Source organism: Erythrolamprus reginae, chromosome 11, assembly GCF_031021105.1.
Source record: "Erythrolamprus reginae isolate rEryReg1 chromosome 11, rEryReg1.hap1, whole genome shotgun sequence".
NCBI lineage: Eukaryota > Metazoa > Chordata > Lepidosauria > Squamata > Dipsadidae > Erythrolamprus > Erythrolamprus reginae.
This window is the reverse complement of record NC_091960.1, coordinates 10,578,265-10,596,227: the sequence shown is the minus strand read 5'-3', so window position 1 is coordinate 10,596,227 and position 17,963 is coordinate 10,578,265. Positions and strand designations below refer to the sequence as shown.

Sequence of the window (17,963 nt, the reverse complement as noted above, 5' to 3'; positions counted from 1 at the left end):
CTGTGGAAGGAAGGAAGGAAGGAAGGAAGGAAAGAAGGAAGGGGAGAAGTGGGTGGAAGGGAAAGAGAGAAGAAGGAAGGAAGGAGGAAGCAAGGGAGGGAGGGAGAAGGGAAAGGGAGGGAGAAGGGAGGGGAGGGGAGAGAGGGAAGGAGGGAGGGAGGAAGGAAGGGAGGGGGAAGTGGGTGGAAGGGAAAGGGGGTAGAAGGAAGGAAGGGATGGAAGAGAGAGAGAGAAGAAGGAAGGGAGCGAGGGAGGGAAATGGGTAGAAGGGATGCATATCTTTACTCCGACAGAGCAGTCATTTTATCGCATTAAAAGTTGTGAAGAGCATGGAATGGCATTGCATGAAGGAAGATGGAAGGACAAACTGTGTTTTTTATAACTTTAATTATACATACATTGAATAATCAAGGTCTAAATATGACTCCTTTGTCCTGACGACACCCAGAACCTTTCCATACCCTGAATTATGATGGTTTCTACCCATCATCGATCCAACCAAGACTATTCCAGGATGAAATCTCTCTGCGAACGGTGGGTCTTGCGTCTGCCATCTCCGTCCATCCATCTACGTTCCCCGGAAAAGAAGGAAGCAGGGGATCTAAAGTGCTGAAGAATAGAAACAGAAAGAAAAAAGAAAGAAAGATGATGGAATACAGTTTTTTTTGGACAACTGAAGTCCTGTAGAAAAAAAAATGTGGAAGCACAGTTTGAAATGACCCTCCACAAACAAACTGTTGTGGTTGGCTCTGGCCCAGCTCCTGCCCCAGGGAATGTGGAGGTGGATGCAGGGGAAACTTCAACATGTCACAGGCCTCTATTATTGCCAACAGAGTCAGTTCAGAGTTCAGTTTCCTCGGACGAAGAAGAAGGTGGGAGTGACTCAGCAGAGGAGGGCTTGGCACACAGCCAAGGCAGTCAATCTTCCTTATCTTCTATAGCTTCAGATGATGACATTTTGGACCCACGCAAGCACAGAATTATGCGTAGAAGAGACCAAGTAAGAACATATTACAGGAAATAAGGGAGGCCACCTGTGTTTGGGTGGGGCTCCAGTAATTAGGGCTGCTGCTGTAAATAGCAGCATGTGGGTTTGGCCGTTGTGGAAGAATATCTGTTGCAGTTTCGTCAGGAATCTTGTGTTGCTGGACTTTGTTGCTTTTTCATGCCTTTGAAACCAAAGCAGAGCAGCGTGTGTGTGTGTGTGTCACTTCGTTGGAAGAAGAAGGGGTGTGAAGTTTCTCCACAGCTGCTAGCTAAGTACTTACTGACTGCTTAAGGGAAATTGTACAGACTACCTGGTTGTTTTGGGAAGAGTGCTCTTTGCAATACAAAAAGAGTGCTTAGTTTATTTTGGCTTTTGTGATAAAGAACATTGTTTCGAATTTTCAAACGTGTGTGTGTCTATAATTTGTATCCTTGAATTTTCGGGAGGCTCCTATCAGAAGAGCCCGGCAGAACACAAACAAACAAACAAATATTGGAATCCATCTTATGCAGAGTTGGGCAGAGGTTTTTTTTTTAATGTGAAGGTGGGATTGTGTTTGGGAATGGGAACTGGGAACTGGGGCTTATTCCCACCACTCATACTGAAACATGAGCAAAGCACATGAGCAAAGCACATGTTATCCCACACATTCTTGGGGAGGCTGATCATAGCCACAGAGAGGAATTAAACATTCTACCTTTGTAACCTTACTTTTTAAATGGCTGATCTGTTGCTGTAGGAAGCTGGTTTAAAAGTGGCTTTCTTTAGGGTCTCAAGAAGAAATGAGAGTATTTATTTGTTTGTTTGTTTGTTTGTTTGTTTGTTTGTTTGTTTATTCCAATACATAATACACATTGAAGAGAATAGATACATAGCAATATAAATAAAGAAAAGAATAGAAGAAAAGATATAAAAGTATAGGTGAACATATTTGAAAGGAAGAAAAGATAAATGAGATAAGGAGAGACAATTGGACAGGGGACGGAAGGCACACTGGTGCACTTATGCATGCCCCTTACTGACCTCTAAGGAACCTGGAGAGGTCAATCGTGGATAGTCTAAGGGGGAAATGTTGAGGGTTAGGGGTTGACACTACTGAGTCAGGTAATGAGTTCCACGCTTCGACAACTCGGTTGCTGAAGTCATATTTTTTACAGTCAAGTTTAGAGCAGTTAATATTAAGTTTGAATCTGTTACGTGCTCTTGTGTTGTTGCGGTTGAAGCTGAAATAGTCATTGACAGGTAGAACGTTGCAGCATATGATCTTGTGGGCAATACCTAGATCGTGTTTTAGGCATCGTAGTTCTAAGCTTTCTAGACCTAGGATTGATAGTCTGCTTTCGTAGGTTATTCTGTTTATAGATTTATAGAACCAGCAGTGCTTGGGGACATTTTGAAGTCAAAATAGAAATAGAATTCTTTATTGGCCAATTGTGATTGGACACACAAGGAATTCGTTTTCGGTGCATATGCTCTCAGTGTACACAAACGAAAAAAATAAAACACATTCATCAAGAATCATAAGATGCAACACTTACTGGCAGTTCAAGGAGTTTCATAAGCAATCAAATCATACTAGCAAACAATAAAACAATATAAATTGTAAAGATACAAGCAACATAGTTATAGCCATAAGTGGGAAGAAATAGGTACTAGGAAGGATGAGAAAAAATAATACAGTCTTAGTAAATAATTAGACAGTGTTGTAGGAAGTAGTTGTTTAGCAGAATGATGGCATTTGGGGGGGGGAATGTCTTTGTGTTTGGTTCAGTGGTGGGATTATTTTTTTAAAAATACCAGTTCTGTGGGCGTGGCTTGGTGGGTGTTCTGTCGAGCTCTCTGGTAGAATCCTCCCAAAAATGCACAGATACAATTTCAGACACACACACGTTTGAAAATTCAAAACAATGTTCTTTATAATGAAAATTCACTTAAACGAAGCCCTCTTTTGGGATAGCAAAGAGCACTTGTCTCCAAACAAACTGGTAATTTGTACAAGTCCTTTATCAGTTCTGTGATACTTAGCTTGCAGCTGTGAGGCAATTCACAGTCCTTTCACAAAGTGAAACACACTTTGCCCTGGTTTAGTTTCAAAGCGGGGAAAAATCAGCACACAAAAGGTCGAAGTCAGCAAGGCAGGCACAAAACACAACGATCAGATAATCCTCCACAATGGCCAAACCCACAGGCTGCTATTTATAGCAGCCTCACTAATGACCACAGCCCCACCCAACCGCAGGTGGCCTCATTTTCTTTGATAATAATCTCTCAGTTGTTGTTGCCTATGCATCGCTCTCCGCATGCGTGGCTGTATCATTAACTCTTGTTCTGAATCCAAGGAGGAGCTAGATAATTGATCTCCTTCTGAGCTGTCTGCCACACTCTCCTCCTCCCTGTCACTCATGTCTTCTTGGTCAGAGGAGCCTTCATCAGCAGATTCCACCGGGGGCAAAACAGGCCTGCAGCATGTGGATGTCTCTCCCATATCCACAGTCCTTGGGGCAGGAGCAGGGCCAGAGCTAACCACAACACGTGCATGTGCTCTCAGTGTACACAAATGAAAAAAATAAAACACATTCATGAAGAATCATAAGATGCAACACTTACTGGCAATTGAAGGATACTCATAAGTAATCAAATCATACTAGCAAACAATAAAACAATATAAATTGTAAAGATACAAGCAACATAGTTATAGCCATAAGTGGGAAGAAATAGGTACTAGGAAGGATGAGAAAAAATAATAGAATCTTAGTAAATAATTAGACAGTGTTGTAGGAAGTAGTTGTTTAGCAGAATGATGGCATTTGGGGGGGGATGTCTTTGTGTTTGGTTCAGTGGTGGGATTAATTTTTTTTATTACCAGTTCTGTGGGCGTGGCTTGGTGGGCGTGGTGTGGTTTGGTGGGCGTGGCAGGGGAAGGTTACTGCAAAATCCCCATTTCCTCCTGATCAGCTGGGACTCGGAAGGCAGAGAATAGAGGGGGGCAGGGCCAGCCAGAGGCGGTATTTGCTGGTTCTCAGAACTATTCAAAATTTCCGCTACTGATTCTCCAGAACTGGTCAGGATGCATTCAAGCAGGAAGCAAACTTACCGTGATCTAGCAAATTGCTGCTGTATTTCAAGAAAGGACCAGCTGAGATGACGGCGGATAGAGGTTTCCTTCCCAAAATCACAGAGCCCGGAGAATGGCAATTCTGAAACAAGGGAAATCAAATACCATGATCTCGTTCAAGAGAAACTATCAGCCCAAAAAACCAGATTAAGAAACCAATGCCAGGTGGGTAGTCCTCAACTTGCAACCATTCATTAAATGTTAAGCCTCCCGAGCAGTAATGGGCAGCCAAAATTTTTACTACCACGCTGTGGGTGTGGCTTATTTTGTGGGTGTGGCTTGATGGTCATGTGACTGGGTCGGAGTGGCTTGCTGGCCATGTGATCAGGTGGGAGTGGCTTGAACGATCATCATTGTTCAAGTGAACTGTTAAATCCTTTACTTACAAATTTACCAGTGTCGCTCGCTGGGGTGACAATTTGCTTCGCATTTCCGGCGCTCTCCTTCCTGGGTTGCCCCCTGCCTCAGGCTGGGTAGCTAGGCGAACGGGTGCTGTCTGAAGCATAAATGCTGCCAGCACCACTTCCACCCACAGTTTTTGCTTGCGCCTCAGGCGGGAGGTGGCCGCGTGAGGCTGGAGGGGAGCCAGGCAGGAGAGAGGGAAGCTCGTCCAAGGCCAGGAAGGAGAAAAGAGGAAAAAAGCAAGGAGCGCAGATGCAGCAGCAGGGGGGACAAGGAGAGTCGAGCCAAGACCAGTAATCCAGAAAGTGACAGCTGCCAATCAGCTGGAGCTGCACACTTATCTTCATTTCTGCCAGTGGAACTGTGTTCCACTTCTTGCTGCTGCCCACCCCGGATCCCAAGTCCAGGGAGAGTGAAAAATGGGCCTACCGGAAATACGGGCCTGTTTCTAGCCTCTGGAGGGTCTACAGAGCCTGGGGAAGCCATTTTTTGCCTTCGCAGAGGCTCGAGGAAAACCTCCAGAGCTTCGGGAGAGCAAAAACGTTGCTCCCACCCCTTCACCATGCAGGAGCAGAAGGCTGAGTAGGTCATGCACCCATGGGCACGCCCGCCCAGCAACCAGGCAGAGAACTGCTTCTCCTCCCTCTCTCACCACGGTGCATTTCGCCAACCAGAAGTTGCAAAGGCGGACGCGACAATGTAGGTACACTGCTTCAGAATCCGCGATGAAGGTGAAAACATTGAAGGAGAAGTGTCCCAACAGAGATCTCCCATCCTCCTCAACGCGTACGGTGCCGTCTTGAGGATTGGGACACCTGCAGAGGGAAAGGTAAGATCAGGCAGAGGGACGAAAATGGTGGGAGGATTTGACACAATCAAAGTCTGCATTGGTTGCCGATCAGTTTCCGGTCACAATTCAAAGTGTTGGTTATGACCTATAAAGCCCTTCATGGCACTGGACCAGATTATCTCAGGGACCGCCTTCTGCTGCACGAATCCCAGCAACCAGTTAGGTCCCACAGAGTTGGCCTTCTCCGGGTCCCGTCAACTAAACAATGTCGCTTGGCGGGACCCAGGGGAAGAGCCTTCTCTGTGGCGGCCCCGGCCCTCTGGAACCAACTCCCCCCAGAGATTAGAATTGCCCCCACCCTCCTTGCCTTTCGTAAGCTACTTAAAACCCACCTCTGCCGCCAGGCATGGGGAAATTAAGATTTCTTCTCCCCCTAGGCCGTTACAATGGTATGCATGGTATGTTTGTATGTGTGTTTGGTTTTGTATATTAAGGGGTTTTAATTTGCTTTTAGTATTGGATTATTATTGTATACTGTCTATGATTGCTGTTAGCCGCCCCGAGTTTTCGGAGAGGGGCGGCATATAAATCCAATAAAACTTGAAACTTCCCATTTACCTGTGGTTCGCTTATCATTTATACAATACATGCAAAATAATGCATGGAGCCACAGGTGCGCCCGTGTTTCGGCATGCGTGGAAGCAAAAAAAAACCTCGCCGAAACTTGGGTGCACCTGCGGCTCCATGCACAATTTTGCTTTCTCCATAGCTGCGGCAGTAAAATCGGGCTGGTCCCACAAGAACTTATGAGCAGCGGCGGTGAACCCAATTTAGCGTTCTGACTCATAGCCCATATGTGCCCACACAACGTAGGAGGAAGTGAACCAGCGGCAAGGTAAGTTACAACCCACCCCTGGCTATCTGTATTCACATTTATCTGTCAACCTAAGGCCCTTCAATAAAGTATGGGGCTATATTTTCAAGACGTCAAATTCTGATAACAACATTTGCAACAGCCCTTATGGAAAATTCCTTAATCACAATGAGCCATCGCATTCCTAGATTAAATCTACCTTAAGGTTTTATATGAATTTAAGGCGATATTTTATTATGTACTTATAATAGTTCATTTAGATACCGAAGTTAAGATAGTACTGAAAAAAAGGTGTGACTGTTTTTCACACAACTGTTGTGGCATCTCCATGGTCCGTGATCAAAATTTTGATTCTTGGCAACCGACTCATATTTACGACGGTTTCAGTGTCCCAGAATCAGGTGATCCCCTTTGGTGACTTTTCTGATGACTAAAGTCAATGGAGAAACCAAATTCACTTAACAACCATGTTATTAACTTAACAATTGCAGTGATTCTTCAGTGACCTTTTAACAGTTGCAAGTAAGGGCCTAAAATGGCAAAAAACTTTACTTACTTGTTTGACTTAGCAACAGAGATTTTGGACTCAATAGTGGTCATAAGTCAAGGACTACCTATCTATCTATCTATCTATCTATCTATCTATCTATCTATCTATCTATCTATCTATCTATCTGGTTACATATTTATATATATATATGACCTTATATATATGTAACCAGATAGATAGATAGATAGATAGATAGATAGATAGATAGATAGATAGATAGATAGATAGATAGATAGATAGATAGATAGATAGATAGATAGATAGAGGGAACACTCAAAGAACACATCCTAGATCTGAATGAATGAAATATTCTCGTTGAATACTTTGTACAAAGTTGAATGTGCACAACAGCATGTGAAATTGATTGTCAATCAGTGCTGCTTCCTAAGTGGACGGTTTGATTTCACAGAAGTTTGATTTACTTGGCATTATGTTATGTCGTTTAAGTGTTCCCCTCACTACTGGAGGTGCCAGTGGGGGCAAGAAGTCCTCTCCACCTGAAAGTGCAAAAACTCTGTTTCCTTTCAATTCCCATGAATAGCTTACTGGTTGGTGATGAGATCCCACCGAATGCTGGAGGAAGGATCTCTGTCCGGCGTGGCCCAACAGGAGGACAAGGTGACCACAAAGCGGGTGGGGTCAGCTCCCAAAATCTTGATGCCCACATAGGCCCTGTTGTTGACCGTGAGCACAATAGGGCTTTGAGTAAACGGTTTGCTGTACTGGGGATCTTGGTACAAGGTCATGATGGCTTGGTAGTTTCCTTGGCCAGAGGACACGGTCATGTTAATGATGCTATCAAAAGAACAAAAGAGAAGAGAATTGTCATGCTTTTTGTCAAAGTTTTGGAGGAAGAAGCGCTAAGGATGTTGAGACTCTAGAAAGAGTGCAGAGAAGAGCAACAAAGATGATTAGGAGGCTGGAGGATAAAACATATAAAGAACATTTGCTGGAACTAGGTATGTCTTTAATGAAAAGAAGGACTAAGGGAGACATAATAGCAGTGTTCCAACATCATCTCAGGGGTTTCCACAAAGAAGAGGGAGTCAACCTATTCTCCAAAGCACCTGAGCATAGAACAAAAGGCAATGGGTGGAAGCTAAACAAGGAGAGAAGCATCTTAGAACTAAGGAAAAATTTTCTGACAGTCAGAACAGTTGACCAGGGGAACAGCTTGCCTCCAGAAGTTGTAAATGCTCCAAGACTGGAAGTTTTTAAGATACTGTAATCATTTGTCTGAAGTGGTTCAGGGTTTCCTGCCTAAGCATAATTAAACATTATTATTAAACATCACAGGTTCTCAGAAAGTATTGTGTTGGACAATATCACTTGTGTTGTGGACACAGTGGACAATAACACTTGTGTTGTAAGACAACACAAGTGATGGGAGAGAGGGAAGAAGAAAATGGTTAAGAAACAGTAGAATGGAGGGCTTGGGGTGTCTGCAGAGACTTTTGGTTATATCCTGTAGGGTGGGTTGAACACTCATATAACAATTCTAAAAAAATATTTTCATCTATAAATTGTTATATAGGAATAAGGAGACTCTAGATCAAATTCTGAGTCTTCTATAATGGATGCTTAAGGCTAATGTCTGGGTAAGAGCTCAAAGCACTATGCTTAAATTAAGCTACTCTGGTGAGGCACAAATGCTTCCCTCTAGCATGAAAAAATTACTTGAATTATATCTATTTATTTATTTATTTTGTCCAATACACAATAAGGGTTTTAGTGGGTATATATCTATATACACATAGTAAAATACATGATGACGGTTATGGAGGAGATACTCCTAGTAAAATATATCTAAGAAATAATAGAAAAGAAGGTATAGTAATAGAACATATCAATGAAAGAATAGAAGAAGAGATATAGGAATAGAAGACAGGTATAGGAGATATAGGAGAGCAATAGGACAGGGGACGGAAGGCACTCTAGTGCACTTGTACTCGCCCCTTACTGACCTCTTAGGAATCTGGATAGGTCTACCATGGATAATCTAAGGGTAAAGTGTTGGGGGTTTGGGGTTGACACTATGGAGTCCGGTAATGAGTTCCACACTTCGACAACTCGGTTACTGAAGTCATATTTTTTACAGTCAAGTTTGGAGCAGTTAATATTAAGTTTAAATCTGTTGTGTGCTCTTGTGTTGTTGTGGTTGAAGCTGAAGTAGTCGCCAACAGGCAGGACGTTGCAGCATATGATCTTGTGGGCAATACTTAGATCTTGTTCAAGGCGTCTTAGTTCTAAACTTTCTAGGCCCAGGATTGAAAGTCTAGTCTCATAGGGTATTCTATTTCGAGTGGAGGAGTGAAGGGCTCTTCTGGTGAAGTATCTTTGGACATTTTCAAGGGTGTTAATGTGTGAGATGCGATATGGGTTCCAAACAGATGAGCTGTATTCGAGGATGGGTCTGGCAAAAGTTTTGTAAGCTCTGGTAAGTAGTGTGAGATTGCCAGAGCAGAAGCTACGTAGGATTAGGTTTACAACTCTTGAAGCCTTCTTGGCTATGTTGTTGCAGTGGGCTTTGGCACTTAAATCTTTTGTTATTAGTATATCAAGGTCTTTAACCGAGTGGGGATTATCTGTGATAATTTGATGCCCAGAACAATTTATGGTCCAGAAACACTTCATATACAATACTTAACTAAGTACAGTATGTTATAAACCTAGCAGCTCCATTTGTAGGACATACTAAGGCTTCCACTGTGATTAGATCAGTGTTTCTCAACCTTGGCAACTTTAAGACCTGTGGACCACAGCTCACAGAATTCCTCACCCTGTCGAAGTCCACACATCTTAAAGTTGTCACAGTTGAGAAAACATGGGTTCGACTTTTTATAGTTCAGTGTAACTTAGACAATCTGATTAGATTACGATTCAATTTCTTGAGTAACTTTCAAATAGACTCACCAAGTAACCAAGGAAGCCAGATCTGTAAACTTCACCAATGTATTTTTATATCATTGTCATACATTATAACGCACTGCATTATAGTGTATCCTATATACCACCTTAGCAATGTCAGGCCTTAGTGGTGGTTATATGTTGTGGTTAGCTCTGGCCCAGCTCCTGCCCCAAGGACTGTGGATGTGGGGGAGACATCCACATGCTGCAGGCCGGTTTTGCCCCCCGCCCCCCCCGGTGGAATCTGCTGATGAAGGCTCCTCTGACCAAGAAGACATGAGTGAGAGGGAGGAGGAGAGTGTGGCAGACAGCTCAGAAGGAGATCAATTATCTAGCTCCTCCTTGGATTCAGAACAAGAGTTAATGATACAGCCATGCATGAGGAGAGCGATGCATAGGCAACAACAACAACTGAGAGATTATTATCAAAGAAAATGAGGCCACCTGTGGTTGGGTGGGGCTGTGGTAATTAGTGAGGCTGCTTTAAATAGCAGCCTGTGGGTTTGGCCGTTGTGGAGGATTATCTGATCGTTGTGTTTCGTGACTGCTTTACTGACTTTGACTTTTTGTGTGCTGATTTTTCCCCGCTTTGAAACCAAACCAGAGCAAAGTGTGTTTCACTTTGTGAAAGAAGAAGGACTGTGAATTACCTCCCAGCTACAAGCTAAGTATCACAGAACTGATAAGGGACTTGTACAAATTACCAGTTTGTTTGGAGACGAGTGCTCTTTGCTATACCAAAAGAGGGCTTGGTTTAAGTGAATTTGCATTATAAAAAACATTGTTTTGAATTTTCAAACGTGTGTGTGTCTGAAATTTGTACCTGTGAATTTTTGGGAAAAGTCTACCAGAGAGCCCGACAGAACACCAAGTAACGAAGGAAGCCAGATCTGTAAACTTCACCAATATATTTTTATATCATTGTCATGCATTATAACACACTGCATTATAGTGCATCCTATGTACCACCTTAGCAATGTCAGGCCTCAGTGGTGGTTATACAGTATCAACATCATAAAGAATTGTAAGTAATGATGGTCTATTTTTTCCCAGGTTCCAAAAGAAAAAGATGGGCTATTTTTGAGGAAGATCTGCCACCCAGTGGTAGAGAAGGAAAGTCTAAGCACAACATGGAATGATCTGGAGAAGTTATCAACTCAACATGGATAGGTTGACTCTTCCTCTACTGGTCTCATTGCTATCAATTCCCCCCCCCCCCCAGTGCTGTGATCTGAAGCAAGGTGCATGGCTGGAGGCCACAGAAGAGAAACTAGACAGAAACATACAGTCCACAGATCACCCAGGGTTCTAGAGTGCAAGGGTGGGAAAAGGAGGGGAAAAGATGTGGTAGGAAGCAACAAATAAAATTCTTTTTTTTAACATTTGGAGGACAGTAGAAAAGTTGAACAAAAAGACAAAAAAGAAAATAGTGTAAGGTGTTGGGTTTTAATAAGGGGAAGAATGCAATTATAACACAATCAAAGTGTTGGTTATGACCTATAAAGCCCTTCATGGCACCGGACCAGATTACCTCAGGGACCGCCTTCTGCGGCACAAATCCCAGCGACCAGTTAGGTCCCACAGAGTGGGTCTCCTCCGGGTCCCGTCAACTAAACAATGCCGCTTGGCGGGACCCAGCCTTCTCTGTGGCGGCCCCGGCCCTCTGGAACCAACTCCCCCCCAGAGATTAGAATTGCCCCCACCCTCCTTGCCTTTTGTAAGCTACTTAAAACCCACCTCTGCCGCCAGGCATGGGGGAATTAAGATTCCTTTTCCTCCTAGGCCTTTACAATTGTATGCATGGTATGTTTGTATGTATGTTTGGTTTTTTATATTAAGGGTTTTTTAATTCGCTTTTAGTATTGGATTATTATTGTACACTGTTTTATTGTTGCTGTTAGCCGCCCCGAGTTTTCGGAGAGGGGCGGCATATAAATCAAATAAATAAATAAATGAATGGAGGGAGGGATGGATAGATAGATAGATAGATAGATAGATAGATAGATAGATAGATAGATAGATAGATAGATAGATAAATTGCTGCCAGTGTTCCCTCTAAGCTGCGTGGCCGCGCAGATGCGCACATAACAAAAGAATGGTGCATGGCAGTTTCCAACTGCCGCACGCCGTTTTCTAGTATCAGAGGCTGCATGACTGCGCAACTGCGCACCTAACTACAGAATGGTGCACAGCAGTTTCCAATTGCTGCGCGCTGTTTTCTAATATCAGAGGCTGCATGACTGCGCGACTGCGCACCTAACTACAGAATGGTGCACAGCAGTTTCCAATTGCCGTATGCCGTTTTCTAATATCAGAGGCTGCATGACTGCGCGACTGCGCACCTAACTACAGAATGGTGCACAGCAGTTTCCAATTGCCACACACCGTTTTCTAACGTTAGAGGGATCATTGATTGCTGCCCTGGGGGATTTGCGCAGCTGAACTCACTCGCGGATGGGATAAATGACGGATGCCATGGAGAGGTTGATGTTTAGTGGGAAAGCACAGGAGAAGCGAAGGAAAAGAAACCGGTCTCGGCTGATCATCCCACTGTAGGTATTCTCCAGATGACCCTGCACTACGTTGGTGTAGATAGCATGGGTTGCATTGACCTAGAAACAGCAGGAGGGGCAAGGGAACAAGACAAACTAAAAAAACAGACATAGAAAAAGAAGACAACTTCTTGTTGCAACAATATCATCTAGAATATGTCAGTCAAGCCATATGCTCAGAAAACCAGATGAAAACAAAAGGTAGGGGAAACCTTCCCCCCCACACACACACACAATTTTCTCAATTCTCTCCATCCTTTTTGTTTTTGACACCACATTGTCCTGGATTCTGGTGGGTTGCTCCTGGTTCAGACCGGTTCTAATAGAACCAGTAGCAGGGATCCCCTCTGCTCGTCAAACCAGGAGCAATCGCCGGTTGGCCATGCCCCCAAACTGGCTCTTGTTTTCGGCGTCTGCGCATGTGCAGAAGCTGAGTTTTTGGCACTGCACATGCATGTCATGTGACACACAATGTATGCGCAGCCACGCGATGCGGGAGGAAGCAAACTGGTGGCGAGGTAAGTTAGAACCCACCCCTACTTCCATGGTGCAGCTCAACTTAGATATTGACCTGACCTGTATGAAGGATTGGTGATTCTTATTTATCTGGTTTGAGTTTTGTGAAAGCCTTGTCTAGACCGGGAGTCACTACTCACAGTCACTCATGCCCTCATCACCTCGAGGCTCGACTACTGTAATGCTCTCTACATGGGGCTACCTTTGAAAAGTGTTCGGAAACTTCAGATCGTGCAGAATGCAGCTACGAGAGCTATCATGGGCTTTCCTAAATACACCTATGTTACACCAACACTCCGCAGTCTGCATTGGTTGCCGATCAGTTTCCGGTCACAATTCAAAGTGTTGGTTATGACCTATAAAGCCCTTCATGGCACCGGACCAGATTATCTCCAGGACCGCCTTCTGCCGCACAAATCCCAGCGACCAATTAGGTCCCACAGAGTTGGCCTTCTCTGGGTCCCGTCAACTAAACAATGTCGTTTGGTGGGACCCAGGAGAAGAGCCTTCTCTGTGACAGCCTCAACCCTTTGGAACCAACTCCCCCCAGATACCAGAGTTGCCCCCACCCTCCTTGACTTTCGTAAGCTCCTTAAAACCCACTTCTGTTGTCAGGCATGGGGGAATTGAGACTTTCCCTCCCCCTAGGCTTATAAAATTTATGCATGGTATGTTAGTATGTATGATTGGTTTCTAAATTGGGGTTTTAAATTAACTTAAATATTAGATTTGTTTACATTGTATTATTATTGCTGTGAGCCGCCCCGAGTCTGCGGAGAGGGGTGGCATACAAATCTGATTAATAAATAAATAAGGTAAGTTAGAACCCACCCCAGCTTCCATGGTGCAGCTCAACTTAGATATTGACCTTACCTGTATGAAGGATTGGTGATTCTTACTCATGTGGTTTGAGTTTTGTGAAAGCCTTGTCTAGAAGTCACCTTAACTGCCTTTTGTCTATTCCTTTCAACCGCAGGGTCTTCAAACCAAAAACAAGTAACTATAGTGGTGCAACCTACTTCTGGATCTCCTTACCTCCATTTCGGTCCCACAGGTTTTCTGCACTGTGTCGAAATAGAAGACGAGTCTGTCTCCAATTAAGGATCCTACACAGCTGAGGTCAGCCAAGTGGAGTCTTCCAGCAGGGAATCCGTCGGTGAAAAGGAGACAGCGGGAGAGAGAGACACTGCTTCTGCCGCTCGTGCAGGTCAGCTGGTAATCTACAGAAAGGAATTTAATACGAATGATGGAGTTGGAAGGCTTATAAAAAATGTATGCATGGTATGCTAGTATGTATGATTGGTTTTTAAATTGGGGTTTTAAATTAACTTAAACTTAAATATTAGATTTGTTTACATTGTACTATTATTGCTGTGAGCCGCCCCGAGTCTGCGGAGAGGGGCGGCATACAAATCTGATTAATAAATAAAATAATAAATAAAAAACTTTGGAGGTCTTCTGGTCCAATGGTCCAGCCCCCTGCTCAGGCAGGAAACCTTATACCAGTGATGGCAAACCTATGGCGCGGGTGCCACAGGTGGCACATGGAGCCATATCGGCTGGCACACGAGCCACTGCCCTAACTCAGCTCCAATAATAATAATTACCGTGTTTCCCCGATAGTAAGGCAGTGTCTTACTATCTTTTTACCCCCAAAAGCCCCACTGTGTCTTACTTTGGGGGTATGTGTTATATTGTCCCGGGCACCGGGGCCGGCTCATCTTCGGGCTTCGGCCCGGGCGAGGCCTCTTCTCCTCGGGGCGGGCGGCGTTAGGCGGTGTTGCGCGAGAGGCGCGGCTGTCCGTCGGGCCCGGCCTCCATCCCTCCTGCGCCGCGGCGGGGCCGGTCCGCGATGCGCATCCTGGGGGCGCCCGGCTGGCCGGCTCCGGAGGCTGCGGCTCCTCCCACTGCTGCCCAACGCCGAGGATGCCCCGCGCCCAGCCCGGCTACGGCAGCAGGCAGGCAGGCAGCCCCAGGCGCGGCGGGGAGAGCAAAGGCGGCTTCGGCCCGGGCGAGGCCTCTTCTCCTCCGGGCGGGCGGCGTTAGGCGGCATTGCGTGGCAGGCGCGGCTGCCCGGAGGAGAAGAGGCCTCACCCGGGCCGAAGCCGCCTTTGGTCTCCCCGCCGCGCCTGGGGCTGCCTGCTCTCCCCGCCGGGCCGAAGCCGCCTTTGGTCTCCCCCGCCGCACCTGGGGCTGCCTGCTCTCCCCGCCGCGCCGGGCCGAAGCCGCCTTTGGTCTCCCCGCCGCGCCTGGGGCTGCCTGCTCTCCCCGCCGCGCCGGGCCGAAGCTGCCTTTGGTCTCCCCGCCGCGCCTGGGGCTGCCTGCCTGCCTGCTGCCCAACGCCGAGGATGCCCCGCACCCAGCCCGGCTACGGCAGCAGGCAGGCAGGCAGCCCCAGGCGCGGCGGGGAGACCAAAGGCGGCTTCGGCCCGGCGCGGCGGGGAGAGCAGGCAGCCCCAGGCACGGCGGGGAGACCAAAGGCAGCTTCGGCCCGGCGCAGCGGGGAGAGCAGGCAGCCCCAGGCGCGGCGGGGAGAGCAAAGGCGGCTTCGGCCCGGGCGAGGCCTCTTCTCCTCCGGGCAGCCGCGCCTGCCGCGCAACGCCGCCTAACGCCACCCGCCCGGAGGAGAAGAGGCCTCGCCCGGGCCAAAGCCGCCTTTGCTCTCCCCGCCGCGCCTGGGGCTGCCTGCCTGCCTGCTGCCGTAGCCGGGCTGGGCGCGGGGCATCCTCGGCGTTGGGCAGCAGGCAGGCAGGCAGCCCCAGGCGCGGCGGGGAGAGCAAAGGCGGCTTCGGCCCGGGCGAGGCCTCTTCTCCTCCAGGCGGGCGGCGTTAGGCGGCGTTGCGCGGCAGGCGCGGCTGCCCGTCGGGCCCGGCCTCCATCCCTCCTGCGCCGCGGCGGGGCCGGTCTGCGATGCGCGTCCTGGGGGCGCCCGGCTGGCCGCCTCCGGAGGCTGCGGCTCCTCCCGCTGCTGCCCAACACCGAGGATGCCCCGCGCCCAGCCCGGCTATGGCAGCAGGCAGGCAGGCAGCCCCAGGCGCGGCGGGGAGAGCAAAGGCGGCGGCGGGAGTAGCGGACGCCTCCCTCGCTTTTAGTACCGTGTTTCCCCGAAAGTAAGACATATGTCTTACTTTCGGGGTATGGCTTATATTAGCCGACCCCCCTGAAACCCCCCATATGTCTTACAATCGGGGGGGTCTTACTATCGGGGAAACACGGTAATAATAATAATTTATTGGATTTGTATGCCGCCCCTCTCCATAGACTCGGGGCGGCTAACAACAATAATAAACACAACATGTACAATCCAATAATAAAAAAACAACTAAAAACCCCTATTATAAAACCAAACATACACACAAACATACCATGCATAACTTGTAATGGCCTAGGGGGAAGAGCTATCTCAACTCCCCCATGCCTGGCGGTATAAATGAGTCTTGAGTAGTTTACGAAAGACAGGGAGGGTGGGGGCAGTTCTAATCTCCGGGGGGAGTTGGTTCCAGAGGGCCGGGGCCACCACAGAGAAGGCTCTTCCCCTGGGGCCTGCCAATTGACATTGTTTAGTCGACGGGACCCGGAGAAGGCCAACTCTGTGGGACCTTATCAGTCACTGGGATTTGTGCGGTAACAGGCGGTTCCGGAGGTAATCTGCAATGTGCATGTGTGTGCCGGCCAACTGATTTTTGGCTCACACAGAGGCTCTGCGAGGGTGTTTTTGGCTTCCAGAGAGCCTCCAGGGTCTTTTTACCCTCCCCTGGCTCCAGGGAAGCCTTTGGAGCCTAGGGAGGGCAAAACACGAGCCAGAAGGCCTCCAACAGGTGGGGGAAGCTGTTTTCACCCTCCCCGGGTATTGAATTATGGGTGTGGGCACTTGCACATGCGTTATAGCATGCATGCACACTCTTTCGGCACCGGAGGGAAAAAAGGTTCGCCATCACTGCCTTATACCATTTCAGACAAATGATTGTCCAATCTCTTTTTTAAAACCTCCAGTATTGGAGCACCCACAACCTCTGGAGGGAAGACATTCCACTGATTAGTTGTTCTCACTGTCAGGAAATTTCTCCTTAGTTCTGAGTTGCTTTTCTCCTTGATAAATTTCCATCCATTGCTTCTTGTCTTGCCTTCAGGTGCTTTGGAGAGTAGCTTGATTCCCTCTTCTTTACGGCATCCCCTCAAATGTTGGAAGGCTGCAATCATGTCACCCCTAATCCTTCCGTTCATTAAACTAGGTACACCCAAGTCAGGGACGAGTTCTAACTTACCTCGCTGTTGGTTCGCTTCCTCGTCCCTACCATCTCTTTCTCATTTTTCTGTATTTACTTCCTTTGTTCATGTTTATGTTTATACACTGCTCAAAAAAATAAAGGGAACACTTAAAAAACAGAATATAACTCTGAATAAATCAAACTTCTGTGAAATCAAACTTAGGAAGCAACACTGATCCACAATCAATTTCACATGTTGTTGTGCAAATGAAATAGTTGTGCAAATGAAATATTCAACGATAATATTTCATTCGTTCAGATCTAGGATGTGTTTTTTGAGAGTTCCCTTTATTTTATTTTGAGCAGTATACCTATACTTGCTACCTTGTACTGTTCAAGAAATAAAATAAAATAAAAATAAATAAACACATAAATAAAGGGTTTAAATCATCATCGCACTGCAACCAGAGGATCAAAGTCTTTCCCATTTTTCACACGTGAAGCTTGTAAAAACAGAACGGGACTTCCATCCCATTAGGGAACTGAGGTGGTGCAGTGGTTAGAGTGTAGTACTGTACTGCAGGCTACTTCTAGCTGCTTGCCATTTGGCAGTTCAAATCTCACCAGGCTCAAGGTTGACCTTAATAACAAATAATAATAATAATAATAATAATAATAATAATAATAATAATAATAATAAATAATAATAAATAATAATAATAATAATAATAATAATAATAATAATAATAATAATAATAATAATAATAATAATAATAATAGAAACATAGAAACATAGAAACATAGAAACATAGAAGACTGACGGCAGAAAAAGACCTCTTGGTCCATCTAGTCTGCCCTTTTACTATTTCCTGTATTTTATCTTAGGATGGATATATGTTCATCCCAGGCATGTTTAAATTCAGTTACTGTGGATTTCCCAACCACGTCTGCTGGAAGTTTGTTCCAAGGATCTACTACTCTTTCAGAGAAATAATATTTTCTCATGTTGCCTTTGATCTTTCCCCCAACTAACTTCAGATTGTGTCCCCTTGTTCTTGTGT

General features: G+C 46.1%; 1 protein-coding gene across 4 annotated transcripts in view; it reads right to left on the bottom strand.

Annotated features, from left to right (window-relative positions):
• Window positions 1-370: 370 nt before the first annotated feature.
• Window positions 371-17,963, bottom strand: part of LOC139174497 (IgGFc-binding protein-like) — a 73,026-nt gene continuing 55,433 nt past the window's right edge. For all 4 annotated transcript variants that reach the window (XM_070764912.1, XM_070764913.1, XM_070764914.1 and 1 more), the window contains 6 exons: window positions 13,730-13,914; window positions 12,075-12,238; window positions 7,266-7,514; window positions 5,158-5,320; window positions 4,083-4,185; window positions 371-609 (listed from right to left, as the gene is read on the bottom strand). In XM_070764912.1, coding sequence (XP_070621013.1) covers window positions 602-609; window positions 4,083-4,185; window positions 5,158-5,320; window positions 7,266-7,514; window positions 12,075-12,238; window positions 13,730-13,914 — 872 coding nt within the window. In that variant the 3' untranslated portion in view covers window positions 371-601. The remainder of the gene's footprint in view (window positions 610-4,082; window positions 4,186-5,157; window positions 5,321-7,265; window positions 7,515-12,074; window positions 12,239-13,729; window positions 13,915-17,963) is intronic.